The sequence below is a fragment of the Haemaphysalis longicornis genome, unplaced genomic scaffold (genome assembly GCF_048455015.1).
Source record: "Haemaphysalis longicornis isolate Haplotype H1 unplaced genomic scaffold, Haemaphysalis longicornis Haplotype H1 scaffold_1, whole genome shotgun sequence".
Classification (NCBI taxonomy): Eukaryota; Metazoa; Arthropoda; class Arachnida; order Ixodida; family Ixodidae; genus Haemaphysalis; species Haemaphysalis longicornis.
Window position 1 is genome coordinate 153,913,293 of NW_027526203.1, and position 16,268 is coordinate 153,929,560.

A 16,268-nucleotide genomic window follows, 5' to 3' on the forward strand; every position below is an offset into this window, starting at 1 on the left:
AAGTTCTCTGAAGTGTGCTGGCCGTTAGTCCTATTCACGGGCTCGTCGCCTGCCCATAAGCAAAACACCCTGCAGAACCTCTGTAATAATTCATGCATTTCCTGCAGGCTCGATGATTGAAGGCATGGGCTGAAACTGGCGACTTCGATGGGTCACTTGACTGGCGCACTATGAAGTATGCAAGCTGGCCCAGCGGGGAAAAAAAAACTGAGCTTCACCAACTTTGCAGTCTAAAGAGCAACACAGTGGCTTAGAGAACGGTAAAAAAAAAACTTTCTAAAACATTTATATGTTATCTGTAGAGTTTATATGTTATTCTCGCTTGAATAAAACTCAACTGGAGTTCAGCGCTTTGTTTTATCTTTTCTTTCTTGAGTGTTGTCATCAACGTGCGCTGTGAACCTCTTCAAGATGCCCCAACTTCCAGCCCACCAAGCCATCCTCTCGTACTTGATTGATAATAAAATAAAGCGCGACAAAAGGCGGCCACAGATGGTAGAGAGGAAGGAGCACGTCATCCTGCGTACTTTCTACTCTTTCTAGCCTTCTTTTTCCGGGGATTTTGCTATTAAGAAACTTGCTGCAATCGCAGCGCCATAGCACCCACCCCCTCCGCCCTTTCCCAACGGCCCCGCTTCGAGCACCCAACAACTCGAGGCTCTCCTTGACGCCATGCCTCTTTCACATGTGCTCTGTTGTCCTCGGTTCTTATGTCGCTCTCTGGCGGCAGACAGACGGTGGTAATGTTTCTGACATGGCCCCTCTGTTCATCAGGAAATAATACAACTGGTCAAGGAGCTCACCGGTCAGACATCTCGCCGAACAGCAGCACTCCGACCAGAGCGCCGGCCATGACTACGCTCTGCACGACCGATCGGTGATAGCCACGGCCACAAACCAGGTCCCACTGCAGAAGAACAATCATCTTATTTATCATTATCGTCATCCCCTGCACGAAAAAAATAATCTGAAAAACCGCCCCCATGGGTACCCGTTACCTCTTACGCATAAAGGGGATACAAAGAAATACGAAACAAATGGACTGCAATGTGACCAAGAGCCTCTAATTTAGCGCTAAGTAGCGGTCAGTTGCAACTGGTCACGCCTAAGCTGCTTATCTGGGCCCTACATATTATTATTTTTTGGATGAAGGTGGAGCAAGTAAACCCCGCGGGCTGAGTTTTGGATGCCGGTTAAATATCCCAGTGCGGCCTGAACTATTTATTATGCAGTCCTCCTCTACTGCGCAACTTGTGCTCTAGATGTCGCCTTTTAGCTCAAATCTCCAAATCTTGAAATTCCTATGTGGTGAACTTTAAACGGGCGTAGATTAGAAGTTTATTACGAGGTGATGTTTTCTGTGCCGCAATGCAGCAAAAATTGAAAAATTGCTCGTTTGAAGCAACAAGCAATACCGAAGGTTTGACAACAAACAAACAAACAAACAAACAAACAAACAAACAAACAAACAAACAAACAAACAAACAAACAAACAAACAAACAAACAAACAAACAAACAAACAAACAAACAAACAAACAAACAAACAAACAAACAAACACACAAACAAACAAACAAACAAACAAACAAACACAGGAACCAGGATCTGAGCAAACTCTTCACACCTCATTCTTGGCTAACTCCATATGTTTATTTTTACATTAAGTAAACACTTCAATATAAACACTACATGAGCAGGATTTGGCAAGTAAATGGTTCTGCATTATAAAAGCAACGCCCTTTCCTTCGCAGAAACTTACTCCACCTTGGGGATTTCCCCTAAATCTGGTCAATTTATACCTGTCCATCACTTCGAAATGTTGATCAATTCGCTCTTGCGTTACAAACGGCTAGCCTCCTGGCTAGCTCAGGTAGTAGAGCTACTGCTTTGGATAGGCGGGGTTCCCGGGTTCGAATCCTGTACCAAGACGAATTTTTCTTCAACTACACTTTTCTACAGCCTTGCAAATGTGTTCAAGTGTGTATTTTTTATAAGCCACCACACACTGCGATAAGCGCCTGAACATGAGCAGTATTGCAAGTTTTTCGAAGTTCAGAGTGCTTAGTGCTTCGAAACTGCTGGCTTCCCAATTACCATATCTTTCTTCACGCACTTACCGCCAACAATACAAAAAAATATGCAGCTGCATTGTCTCGAACAAAGTTGCAACAGCTGTAAAAAATGTCAAAATATGGCACAAAAACGCCCCATTGCTTCCCCGCAAAGCTCACTTTGAGATGCACTAGTATGTGCGATTGACTGTAGAAGGGTAGCGCGGTTCTTTTTCTACCAACTGAAATTGGTTTACGGCGCTCCGTAAAATATTTTACTATAGCGAATTTTATTTGCAACCTAGGTTTTAATCACTGCCACGATATTCAAATTGCTGTGTGAGAGAGAAAAGATTTTTTTAATCAAAATTTGGTTAAGACAACGAATAGTAAGTGAAGTGATCGACCATTATTTTTTATAGTGTAATAGGAGATGGTCGAGCGCACTGCCTTGGACGTTTGGAATGGAATGGTCCACCTCTAAAAGAAATCGCTGCCAGAGATGCTAATGCAATGGACAGATCGCCACGGCAAATGGTGTTTTGCAAACATGAATGAATGGAGGTCGGGTGCATGACAAACCTCCTGGTTTTGGTCAACGCTGCAAAGCGCCACAGGAAGACCTCTTATTTGCGGCCGAAGGCGAGAAGCCCCTTTAAGGGACTGAAAAATAACAACTGAGAGTCCGGTCCCTTGAACGCGGACATTCAGGTGATTTCCCGTCGTTTCCACGAAGCAGGACATTATACCAGGAAAGCCGCGAGGAAACCTGGGGTTGTGAAAGCAGAGGTTTCGATCAAAAGAACACCCATCCACCGTTGTCTCCAGCAACCGGGATTAAACAGCAGAGCGGAGAAAAGTCATGTTTAGATATGACACAACGCTTTCAAATTTCAGAAAAAAATGACGGCCAGTACCTTTAGTATTTACAAATGTACTGTAATAGCAGTTTTTAACACGTCCAATAAATAAATTCTGTCATACCGCATCGAAACTCAAACAATACGGTGTTTTTCTGTGATTCCTGCCATTAACAGTTTTTCACTTGAAGTTTTTAACATTGCAGTTTTTAACTTTGGTACCGTCGTCTGTATAATAAATAATATTACTGTACTACTTTTTTGGAATGGCTAATAAACTGAAACTGAAACGGAAACTGATCCCAACTGCTCGTAGTTTGCCTCTGCAGAAAAGAATGGCAATTCAGAACATTTAGCGGGTAACATTTCGCAGTGCCTAATAGGCGCGAGTACAGCGCCGGGAAAAATAGCAACATTGCGCTTAAAAAGAAAAAGAAGACGGTATAAATAGCCGTAAACAGTATTTACGACCGGGGATTGGTCCCTCGAAGCAGCGCCAAGCTCTACGGAGTTTGTTCTTTTATTTGAATAACATTGACCTAATTTCAAAATTGTAAATTATGGGGCCCAAGCTCAGACCAAAAATCAAATTTGTATAAGTCCGTTATCGCGCAAAGTCCACGACAGTTCTTGTTATTTTTTTCCAGCCCAGCTCTTTCTTGGGCCTTTTCTTCCTCCATCCCCAAACCATGTAGGCGACTGTAAACGCCGGCAAACCTCTGATTTTTCAATCAAGAACCTTCTTTCTCTCTCTCTCTCTCTGGTAGCCGCGTATACTATGATATGGCGGAGCAAAAATGACTTGCTCAAAACATGATACGGCTATGCTTGCTGTCTGGATGGAAAATCTTCCTGCCGAGCTAAGTTTTAAAGAAAGGGAATTTTTTATTCCTTTAAAATTGCCAAAAATACCGAAGGATAGAAGGCTCAAAGAGAACAAGAATAAAGGGTTAGGATGCCTCAATAAAAAAAAAAAGAAATCCACAACGGTAAAAAATACAGATAAGACAGAAGGAGCGTTACCCTAAACCTCAGGATTTGATTCAGAAACCAACGGCAATATGCAAGTAACCAGCTCAACGCTAGCCTCAATAAATTAGGATAGAGGCCAGAAAACAAGCGAAATACAATTTCTAAAAAAATGTTCTAGGTACGCATCTCGCACGGAGTATTGCCTTTTTAACAGCAGAGCTGTTGTAGGTCCTGCCTTCACGTCCGTCGGCTGTAGGACGGGCGTCACGCAGACGCACGGAGCAAGAACATGTGTCGGAGGCGAATGGCCCATTGCGAAAGCGCGGGCAAGCGACCATGTAATGTCACAATGACAACGAACGTTGACTACAAAGCATCGTTGCTGCGACGGCGAAGGAGACGGTAGCGGCATCTGATAGACGGAATGAAAGCGGCCACAATTTATTTCCAGGCTGCGTATTGAAACTTCGATCTCGGCGGCCGCTCAGTTTCTCCTCCCGCGACAGATTACGCTAGCTTAACCCCAGGCAGGCTTTTGTGACATGCGACATTATCTGGCCACCCTAAGAAGCGCCGTTTCCCTTCTTCTCTTCTTTCTCCGTGCGCATGGGTAGGAACAGGTTGCTAGACCCGCCGGCCGCCTCGCAGAAACCGCTCCGAGACCCACCGATAGAAAGCGCAGTGGATTTGCCGGGACTAAGGCCCCTGGCCATAGGCGGGACAGGTTCCTCTCCCTCCCGTTGGTGGAGAACGAGGGGAAGGAGCCTCCCGCCTTTGACGTTGAGCCGCCGATTCCTTTGCACGAACCGTAGAATTTGCGCGGCGACGGCGCTGCTATTCATAGGCGAGCACCCCTTGACGTTCGAGCCGATGCAGGAGAACCAGCCACAGCTCCGCTATTTCAGCAGATTTGACACTGGGTGGAACTGGGTTTAGTTTTTAACACGAAAGTGTTTTATTTCCGGCTACACGAAGATTTCGCTCACGTCATATCCGGCACGGAAGTGACGCCTGTACAGCGAAGCAAGCGGCCTGTAAAGGATGCACCCCTGCAGACAGGGTCTTCTTGCGGGGAAGCAACCTTTTGTACTAAATAGTACGTTATGCTTAGAGTTGTTCGTTTTCGGGTTTTATATTTTAACACGTGTTTTATGCCGCGATATCCCAAGATCTCACTGACGTCATATCCGTCACGGAAATGACGCCAGTACACCTTTGCCGAAGCGACCCGCCAGCAGGACGTCGCTCGCTAATCACAACCACAAGACAACCGCCGAACCGCAAATCACGCTCAGCAGCAGATTTCGCTGCACATTTCACTTTCGTGTTTTATAGATTCCTATGACAGAGGAATCAACCACAGTTTTTTCGACCTCGTCGCACTGGTGCATGTCAGACTTATACATGCAGGTCGTTCTACTTAGGACTTCGGGATTTTGCGATGACTCTGTCGCGTGCTCTGTAAAAGACAGATGGAGCCATTGAATGCTTGTTTCGTGAAAAAAAAAAAAACAGCGAAAGTTTGCTGTGGTCTGTTATCTACACGGCACTTCGAGCAGGCGCGAAGGAGCTATGCAACACTGCCGATAAGCATCCACTTTTTAAAGCGAAGCTGTCCGTGCCGCACTTATGGTGTCGACGTTCGAGTAAAACACACTACAGGAAAGCCAACTTTAAGCACACTGCAGGAAAGCAACCTCACACAATGGGTTTCACAATGAGTACATCAATCATACACCACATAACTTAACAATGGGATGTCTTGGCACACCCAACAAACCTCTCGTAATACGCAAAATATAGTTTGGCTGTACACCCGGTAGCGATGATGATGACGGTGAAATACATTCTCTAAGCCGGGCTGGAGTTTGATTTTAGACCTTGGTATGTGGCGTTGGACGTTGGCTTTGGACTTTGGCTAAGTTGAAGTCGGCTTTGGCTTCGCGCTTTGGTAGTTTAAAGTTTGGAATTCAGGAGAGTGGATTTTGTACTTTGGCTTAGACTCAGGTTGCCTGGGAGGAAGCTTGGCGTTTTAACCATATTTCTCCGAACAAAGGGGCTTTGATTTTCCTCCGTGCTTCGAAACATTGCGAAAGGTATAGTTAATGAAGTACACAGCCGCACTGGCGGATATCCTTGTAGCAGCAGATACGCCTTTCAGTTTCCTTTTGCATTTGTGGCGAATTAAAGTGACTATATCGAATGTGTTTATTCCTGCACCTGAAGCGAAGCCGGTCAAAACCCTAAATATCGCTGGATTGACGCCATTTGAGGGCGCGCACCCACAAAAAGCCGGAAAGAGAGAAATATGCTTTGAGCTGGTTGTCGAGTTATGTGAGAAGGCTAGAGGAATAATTTTTGGCCTCGGTACTTTGCGACTACAACTAAGTTCTGTATACGCTTGTTGGCTACATTCTTGTAGTATATCACTTAAAAAAAGTTTAAAAGAAAGCGTTCCAGGGTTCCTTTACAGACGCCGCGTATTTGTATGACGCTGTCGTAGCCTTGTTTGCCACACAAAAAACGGCGCCTGTGTGCCCCACTTCTCAAAGACAGTTGTAAACGCCAGGAGGAAGAGTGAGCGAAAATGGTTCGATTATTCAACGTATTAATAAGTGTATAGTGTCCACATTTGGTTTGTTTTACTGGCGCACAGTAACTAAGGGTAAATAATATTAATAATAACTATAATGATAAATCAATGAATGTTTCGTTTATTAACGTGCCCAGGAAGAGCCGGAGGGCCTTTGTGCTGGCGCACGGAAAAACAGCAAGCAAGGTACGATGCACACACCTCACAAGAGGTGTAATTATGCAACACGCCCCCCGCCCTCCCACTCACACACGCACGCACGCGCACACGCGCGCACGCACACGCACACGCGCACGCACGCGCGCACAGAGACAGACAGACAGAAACGCAAGTAGAGCGCCTTTGTGTAAGGCATGTAAGACACCACACCAGTGATCGTAGTTACTGTTACAAATATATACTTACATAAATAATAACAATGTAAAAATTTGCGAAAACAGTTACTCAAGATAGTGTATACGTAATAAATGCAGTATATAATGAATATACATGTAGAGAAGAGCAGACATTGAATGAAGTGACTGAAAAGAGATAGTAAGGACTGCTTTGTTAGCATTTCATACTGAGGTGACAGCGCCTAACTAAGGATAAAAAAATGCAAATTACATGATACGCTAACAGGCATGTTTGCGGACGAGAGTCCGGGAATCATTAAATTCAACTAAATATTCAGTGTACTGATTGTATGTAGGCTACAGTGCAATAGAAACGTGGGGCACAAGCCGCGCAGACATTTGGGATTAAATAATGTATCGTGTCTTTGGTCAACTTTTGCGGAACATGGAGTGGAACGAGTTCCAGCCCCACACCACAAGACAATGTGTCGTGAATGATTTTGAATAGGAAAAAAATATTCGGCCTATTAGACCCGGAGGTTAAACACGGTAGCATCGACACAAGATATGACCTATCATTATAACTGTATGAGTAGCCAAGCGATGGTTAGAGATAGTTATAAACTTTTTCTGGACACTGAATAAGCATACAGTTTGTTTTCCATGAGGATCATTCCATGCCCAAAGTCCCAGCCGTAAAGTCGACCATCACAGATTTCTTCATTAAAAATTATAGCTCTCATCCTTACATGGCTCAGAATGCTCCCTCAAATTATTTTTGTACCCCTCCCTTCCCCGAAATTATTTCTTTTTGCCGCCACCCTTCTATCTCCAGCGTGTAAAGCGAATTTAGATCTGTCAAAAAATTCATCAAAACATTTCTTTTTCAATCGCCACCATAATTTCGTGGGCGTCATGTTGAGGTCCTCAGCTGCCACACGCCGCATTCTTAAAATACCTTTTTTTTTTGCACTCGTTACGCCATTCAGAAAGTAGCGATGTAGCCTATTTTCAAACTATTATAGCAAACACAAGAAGACTCTCTCGGCCAATGAAGCATTTTTACTAAATTTAACCATTGTGGACGATTGTAAACAATGTATTGACACTCAAAAAAGGAGACATGTGCTACTAAAATTTCTCCTTTTTGGAAAAATCTTCTTCCCGGCCCGTATTCAACCCTAAATTGCGGATTGTTGTGCTCGTAGTAAAAATATCAACTACAAGGCATTCGCTAGTACAAATCATCCTAGTTTATTTCAGAAAGTTTAATCGGAACAGTTTTTGTTTTAGAAGCATAAAAATTTTGATTTGGTGCACCGACATTTCACCCCGTTGTTCCACAGAGGGTCGTCCCTTCACGGAATGCGCCTGCCTTTAGGAAAAGACGCGCGAGCCAGCGGATTCGCGCTGCAAGATTCCTTTCCCGGCAACTGTATTTCGTAGCGGGATTCGAAATATTTCTGCTATAATCAGATATATTTCTAGCAAGCAAGTGAAACTGTGATGGGGCTGCTATTTCCGTGAACACAGCGAAGATGGTAATGGAGGAAATCGAAAAGACCGCTCTAGAAAATTTCTCCGAGAAGCCCGAGGTGTTTCTCCGCTACGTGGACGGCTGTTTTTGCATCATCAAAGAAATAACAGTAGAAAACTTCCTGTTGCATCTAAATTCGACCGAACCAGCCATCCAGTTCACCAAGGAAAAGAAACGGACAACACCATACCATTCCTCGACGTTTTGATACAAAGACAGCCAGATCAACATAACTTCACAGTGTACAGGAAACCTACCCATACCGGACGCTGCCTACAGTTCGATTCTTACTACCCAAATTCCCACAAGTCTTCTACAGTGTCAGCTATCCTACTTAGAGCAATAACTGTATGCTGAACAGAAGACGGCCGAGAAAGGAAGAAAAAAAAGCCTTCATGGCAGGACTCAAAAAAAAAAAAAAGACACACGAGCAACTTCATATGGTGTGTCAACCGCCGTCGCCACCGATCGGGCAGCAACCATGAAAATTCCGCTATTTCAACGCCGCCGGTCAAAACCCTTCCCCTGCCCCTCCGTCTGCCCCCCACCCCCTTCGCCCGACGACCCACCCGCATTTTCTTCCTTGTGTGAAAAAGACGAGCGAAACATTATCGGCATTCTCGTCGCCCACAAGCGCTTGGAGGGCTGATGCCCTTACGGAGAGAGCGCCTGCCAAAGTAAAAAAGCCCAATGGGTCGTTTACAGGATTCGTCGTGCACATTACCCCTCCAATTACGCCGGCAAGACCCGGAACTTCGCAGAACGCCTCTGGCACAAGAACGACGCCCAAAAGTCTGAAATTGAGCGCAGTGCATTGGCCGAACACTGCGAAAAGGTGAAAAACAGGATTAACTTCGACGGCGCTTAAGTCATTGGGACCGAAGCAAATTACCAACAATGAATCCTCCAGAAGTGTAGCTTGCAGGGCCAGTTGGTGCATTCTGAGGTTTTGGAAGACACAGTCAAAGAAAGGACAACAGACTCGCTGCACTATACAACTGAACACAACCGATAAAAATAAGTTGTTAGTCCAGCGAGTGTGTTGTCCTTTCTTTGACTGCGTGTTCGTATTTTTTCGCTGGTTTTTCCAAAACGTCAAGAAATCGTCCTCGAGTCCTGGCATACACAAGGGACACGGGTAATGCTGACTAGATTCCGAGGTGCCCTTTCCGCCATTTACGTCCACGGCCTCCGACGCGCAAGGGCAAGAAACGAGCAAAAAAAAAAAAAAAGCCACCTTTTGTAACTGCTGCTTGTGGTCGAAAGAAGTCACCCCTGATGAAGGAGCCGAGCTGGCTCTGAAGCGTTGGGACTGCTTTAATAAACGCCCTTGGTTGGTGTCTTTGCCTCGTCCTCAAAATCTCTAATATCAGCTATACGTTTCCACCAGCCTAGGCTGATATTCACTACTCTCAGCTTACAGGCTCGCGTTAGAAGCATTATTTTATATAAACTGGTCTAATTGTAAATATTTTTCTTTACTGCTTCTGTTCATTTTCAGGAATCTCCTATTTCAACTTAGGATCGAATCCGAGCGGCCTTACCTCGTTCACAATGGTGTTCTCGTAGACCGACGTATCGTACTCCCAACGGTCGCAGACGAGTGTTTCGTTCCTGTCCACAACCCAAGAGCCGTTGACTGCTTGGAACACTCGGTACACCTGGCACCTCGCGAAGCCTCGCCCTGCAGTGGCCTCTGGTACGGCCCAGGATTTCCACTCTTCCGCGCTCATTTTGGCAATCTCGGAGGATGCATTCTCGGGCCGCGCGCACCAGTGGTCCATGTCTGGAGCGACGATGGGGGTCATCATGTTGGTCCAGGCAGTGGGGAAAGCCCGCAGCACCACCAGGATCACGATGAGCACGTGGTACACGCCGAAGCCTCCAAGCACATCCAATATATCCATGCTCGCTTTCACACTCGGCTGACTGGAGCTCTCGTAAACCTAGCCATTATGACAGCAAAAAATCCACACGCGAATAATCATTACTAAGAACGGTTGGCTGGCGTGCAGCACGTTGCAATAAAAGACACTAAGGTATAAGCTTGGCTTGTTGGTACAATGCCTTTGGAACAGTGCAAAAGGGGACGAGGATGAGACGTAGACGGGACACAGCGCTATGTGCCGCCTACGTCTCATGCTGGTCTTTTTTGGGTGGTTCCAAGGAAGAATGAAAGACAATTTCGAGTCAACTGTTTTTTGTTTATTCATTTTATTTTGGTTGGGTCCCTGGTCACTGTAGTACAAAATGTGTTTTACCACAATACAGGCACCCAACTTTTGTAGATAGTCATATCTAGAAGTAAAAATAGAGCTGTAGACAGATAGCTTTTATTTGGGCAGGAGGACTGTATGCCAAGTGAAGTGGGGGACGCGGGGAGGGGGGAGGTGGTAGGGGTGCATGCGCCCCCGGTCATCTCGTGGGTATTTTAAAGTACTGACTGAGTGTCGGCGTGTATGTGCTGTGTCCCTGTGTAATTAATTTCGTCCGCTCTTGGGTGGATGCCTTGTATGAGGTCGGGGCACCTACAACTCCTGAAAGCAAAATCGCGAGTCGTAGATATCGTTGGGTGGCTTGTTATCGTGTATCGATTTTGGTTAGTCTGAGTAGTAGTACTTCAAGATTTTGTCTGTATGTGCAGGAGCTCTGGGCGCATTGAAACTGTTTTGCCAAAGTGTTTCCAAGATCTTTTTGTTTTCTGACAGTGGATCTTTTGTGTCATCCATAGCAAACTCTGCATGTGTCGGTGTACGAGTTTCTTGGAGTGATCACAGAGCTCAAGAGGTCTCTTTTGGCCTGACGGCTAATACGCTCTTCCAGAACCTTTTCCCGCTTTAACGTTATAAGAGTTTTGAAGCCGGGTACCTACAACGAAGTAGCAGGTTGTATCAGGGTACACACGCCTTGCCGTGGGCCACTCGCGAATTTCGTTTGTCCTTATTTCACCACCATGTGTAGTGCTGAACGCCGGGGAATGTACCTTTCGCCGGCCTCAAGGACATGTGTAGCGATGATGCGTAGGTCTTGGCAAAATTCCATTATCCGGTGACGCATCTTATATTAGCCAAACGGGCCGGTGTTTGAATGATGCTTTGCGGGAACACACCAATGCTTGGAAACAACTACAATCGCCGGGCCATCTAGCAGCCCACTGCGCTGAACGCGGATACGAACCTAGGCTGGAGCCAGCACCTGTGCTGTGTTGTTGAAAATTAAGTGCGAGCTATAAACACGGACAAGAAAGAAGGACGACATTGGCGCTTACTAACAACTGAAAGGTTTATTTTCACAGAAAACACATGTACACCCTCAGAGCAACCAAAACAGACGCGTGTAACCGCTGCACATGCGCATATGCGGGTAAGACACAAAAAAACTGTGCTGACCCCCCTGCCTACCCTCTCTCCTTAAGAGCTGTTACTTCCTTTACAGAAATACTGAGAGGGTTGGCTAACATAGCCCGAGCCCCTAATATGTATATGGTTCTGATTTGATGGATTGATTGATTGATTGTGGGGTTTAACGCGCTGACGCAACGCAGGCGATGAGACGCGCCGTAGTGGAGGGCTCCGGATTAATTTTGACCACCTGGGGATCTTTAACGTGGGGTGAAATCTCGTACACACGGGCGTTTTTGCTTAATCTGTATATGGAATGCTTCGGCCAGTTCTCTTGTGCGATCACGTATTCCGTGATTGATTGTACAACCACGTGCGGCAACGCGCCCACCGGTGTCAAGTCTGTTGCCAACCAGTGAGCATAAACTGCTCAGTTTATTATTGGCAGAAAAAAAACCACTCGAAGGCCGAATCTGTCAGCTCTTTTTTTCAAACGATGTGACAGCGCATGCACATACGGTATGACAGCCACTTTTTCACTTTTGTACAGATTAGGCTTCCTAAGGGAGCTAGCTGCCTTTCAATTGTTTCGCAAGACGCTGACAGGCGGACTGCAACACAGGAACAGGATAGCTGGCATTTCTCAGCCGAACAACCTGATTACAGAAGCTGCGTTGCGCCAGATGGTGACACGACTTTTTAATGGCCGATTTTAGGCTCGTGAGTGCAATTCTCTTTTTTACTGCCTCGATTCCCCATTTTACTTCAACTGTGCTGTCACGCTCGAAGGATCGGATCGTGCAGGGAGTGATTGAGGCCTTCACCCTGCTTTCTTGTGCACCTCCACGCGCCATTTGCGCGGGAGGTTCAGACAGGGTTCGCAACATGCTCGGCGCTTTTGCAGATCCGCGCTGTCCTCATCGTCTCGTCGCAGTCCCTGTCTCTTTCGCGCGGCTATGATCTATACGCTAAGAATGATATACTATACGCTTCATATAGATTCTTCAAGGGGCTCCTACAGTTTCATTAAGTAAGGTTTCTACGGCCATCATTGGCTATAGAATAAAGAAAATTCCGTGTGCATGATGTGTATTTTGTTTAGGATTAACCATAACCATCATTATCATTATGAGGTCCAGTGCAAGACAAAGGCCTCTTCCACTGACCTCCAACCACTCCTGTCCTGAGCTATGCGAGTTGAGTTGAGTTGAGTTTATTTTCCCAGAAACTGGTGCGGTTTCCCGGGTATAAGCTGCCTTAGCAGCTTGACAAAGCCCTGGAAACCACTAACAAGGCAATAGCAGCAGGCACAGGAAATTTTAATGAAATTCCGTTTACTTAATCACGTAGAGTAACACAAGAAGCACATCATACGAACTCTAGGAAAGTACCACGGACAATGAAGCATAAGCTATGTAAGTTAACAAGATGTGCAAAGATAACAATGCATCTACATTCTTCCTACAGGTACAGTATAAGAAGTAATACATACTAGTAACGCTTTATAGCAACCACGAAGAAAAAATGAAATCTGAACATAAACATTATGAGCAAACACACAAGACATACCTAAATTACCATGTAACAATTACAAGTACAGGACAGCAAAAACATCAATAGCACAAAAAACAACTATGTACTTAAAATGTCAGTCCAGCTGAGTGAAAAAGCGCTGTAGTTCTTTTTTGTTAGCTATCTTTGTATGTCGATATTTACTGAGTAATAATGGGAGATTATGAGATAACGACTGCCACTTATAATCTGTTCGAAAATGAGGTATATGCCATAAAGCCGGATTACGTGTGTTTATTATGGTGTTGTGATATGTCAGTCCTGCTAGTGATGTTAAAGGGACACTGAAGTGATATGTAAACATTGCGGGATTACTAGCGCAAATTGTAGTCCGGAGTCCCTAGGCCATGTTTCGACCACTCTAGGCGCGTTTACGCGATTTTATTTAGTAGAAAAACTAATTCGAAAATGCTGTCCTCCTCTCTTTACGCTCGCCCATTTTCTGTGGCGTTTTCGTGTGACGTCAGGAGGGGATGAGCTGGCAATTGGCTGCGTTACTGCACGGCTCCCCGGCCTTCAGACAGAGTCAGTCGGCCCAGCGTTTCGTCCGCCGGCCGCCGACGGGTCGTCGCAATTCGTTCCCTCAATTGAAACGAAGCCAGGACACGTTTGTGAATGGAAGAATGTGCCTTTCTTTACTTGGTTAGTTTGTACACTGTATCTAGCTCCAAGTCAAGGTCGCTTCCCACAAGCGCACATGCGACGCTTCGCTGACTGGTACGCCACTAGGAAAATATAAGGCCTCTTGAAGGCGGGAGAAGAGTCAGCGAAGTCAATATAGGTACTAAGGAAATAAAATCAACTGATATTTTTACCGTACAGCGTAAAACTAGGGCGCGGGAAGCACTTTTTTGCGCTGGGCGAACAAGCACAGCGGTCAGGAGCACGACTACGCATCTGCGAACGCTTTTCCGTCTACGAAATGCAATTGCTAGACGTGAGCTACTGTGGAAACTCTGGCGACGCTTACTGCACGAGCGCAGTACAACAAATAGTCACCTAAGCTGCTTGAAATGCCAAAACTAAATAAAAGTGTAAACCGGTTGTGCAATATATACCCTATATTCGCAAGCCCTTCGCATCCCGCTTCGTGGCTCAGTGGTCTGGTGTGCTAGGTATGTCACCGCAAGTGTTTTGCGAGTCGCGAGTTCGAATCTCCGCGGGTACATGCTTTTTTTTTTGTAACTCAACTTTTTTGTTTTCCGCCGATGTTTTCTATATTGAGTTCACCTTTTTTTGGGCCGCAACGTTCATGGCTACACGAACTAGTTCACAAAACGCGCGCAGGCTGGCACTGGCGCGCTAGCGAGTTCTCGTTGGCGTGCTGTTGGCATAAGCACCGACTGCTTGCAGGCAGTGGGCGCAGGCCAGAATGAACAGACCCTTGGCCTGGTGCGAACACGCTTTTTACGATACAGGCATGAGGGAGGCAAGCTCCAAATATGGGGGAAAAGCGCATGACATTTGGGCGTCTGCGGGTACGCGGAGGGCGTTCATGCACTGCGTAGGTCTCGGCTAGTGAATGCTACGACTACAAGCCGTCCTGGGAGGCTTATCTTGTGCATTTTACAGCCGACAACATGGCAGAAGCGCGGTACGATGATTACTGAGATATTGAGAATGCCCATCCAACAACGCCATTGGTTATGTTTTACAGAACCGAAACCGAAACCGAAACTTGTTTGATTGCTAACCTTGGGCATCGTCCAATCACGGCGCCCCTCCTCCTAACGTCACAGCCTTAGTTGGTGCGGCCGTCGCAAACCGCGCATGGTAGTTTTTCTTCTTTCGCGCTTTGTAAAATAATTACCGATTTGTCAACCGGATAAACGATGAAAAGTGTGCTAATTTGAGCCAGTCTACGCAGTGCAAGCAAAAACGGGAGCTTGACAAATTCACTTCAGTGTCTCTTTAAGAAGGAAATCGAGGATGTTGATGAAAAAAGCATTTTCTGTAGTAGACAGAAACCATAAAGACGGTCCATTCTAATAATAGTGCATATTGTGAAATGATGATGTGTGCCCTGGGTACGTTCAATATTTTCGATATAACGCATCATCTTCTTTTGAAGAACGAGAAGCCTGTTTATGTTACTGTGCGTCGTGGTCAAATAAACTAAGCTGCAATAACTTATCTATGAAAAGAAAAGGGCGTAATATAATTTAGCGTATCCTTAAGCGGAAGAAGACCTCTACAGCGAGATATCACGCCAATATCCGCGGTAAGTTTCTTAGTTAGATGGTCGATATGTGTATCCCAAGTCAAATGAGAGGACAAGTATACGCCCAGCACCTTGTGGTCACTAACAATTTCTGTTGGTTGATTACCAAGGAAGAGATGTTGGGTTAGGCTATATGTTTTATTCCTTGCTGAAAATATAATTGCTTTAGTTTTTGTCGGATTAATTTTAATTGGTATTATTTGACCAATCAGAGATATCATTCAGTACATTGTTGCATTTGTCGAACATGTCATTGATATCCCTTCCGGAGAAAAGAAGTGTGCTATCGTCAGCATATATAACGTAGCGAACATCGGTTCCAACGGACGCAATGTCATTGATGTAGGTGCTAAATAATAAAGGCCCCAAGATACTGCCTTGAGGGACACCGCAAGTTATTGGTAAAAGAGAGGAAATATGGTTGTTAATGTACACACATTGGTATCTTTCGGTCAGGTAGGATTGAAGAAATGATAACTGAAGACCTCGAATTCCATAAGATGAGAGCGTTTTAGAGAGAACACTGTGATTTAAAGAATCAAAGGCTTTTTTAAAAACAATAATAATACCAAGAGTAAAGAGATTGTTTTGGATATTTTGTAAAATGGTTTCTTTTAAGTTCGATAATGCAGTTTCTGTAGAACGGTTTTTCCTAAACCCAAATTGGCATTTCGTTATAATGTATTTCTTGTCAAGGCACTTCGATATTCGTGTAGAAATGATCTTTTCTAATCCCTTTGAAAATACTGGAAGCATTGATATGCGCCTGTAATTCGATACACTATTC

General features: G+C 45.2%; 1 protein-coding gene across 3 annotated transcripts in view; it reads right to left on the bottom strand.

The window, feature by feature from the left end:
• The window catches only part of LOC144138076 (organic cation transporter protein-like), a 109,616-nt gene that overhangs the window by 48,644 nt on the left and 44,704 nt on the right, over positions 1 to 16,268 (bottom strand). For all 3 annotated transcript variants that reach the window (XM_077670179.1, XM_077670166.1, XM_077670170.1), the window contains exons 2-3: positions 9,892 to 10,293; positions 804 to 907 (exon numbers count right to left, since the gene is read on the bottom strand). In XM_077670179.1, coding sequence (XP_077526305.1) covers positions 804 to 907; positions 9,892 to 10,254 — 467 coding nt within the window. In that variant the 5' untranslated portion in view covers positions 10,255 to 10,293. The remainder of the gene's footprint in view (positions 1 to 803; positions 908 to 9,891; positions 10,294 to 16,268) is intronic.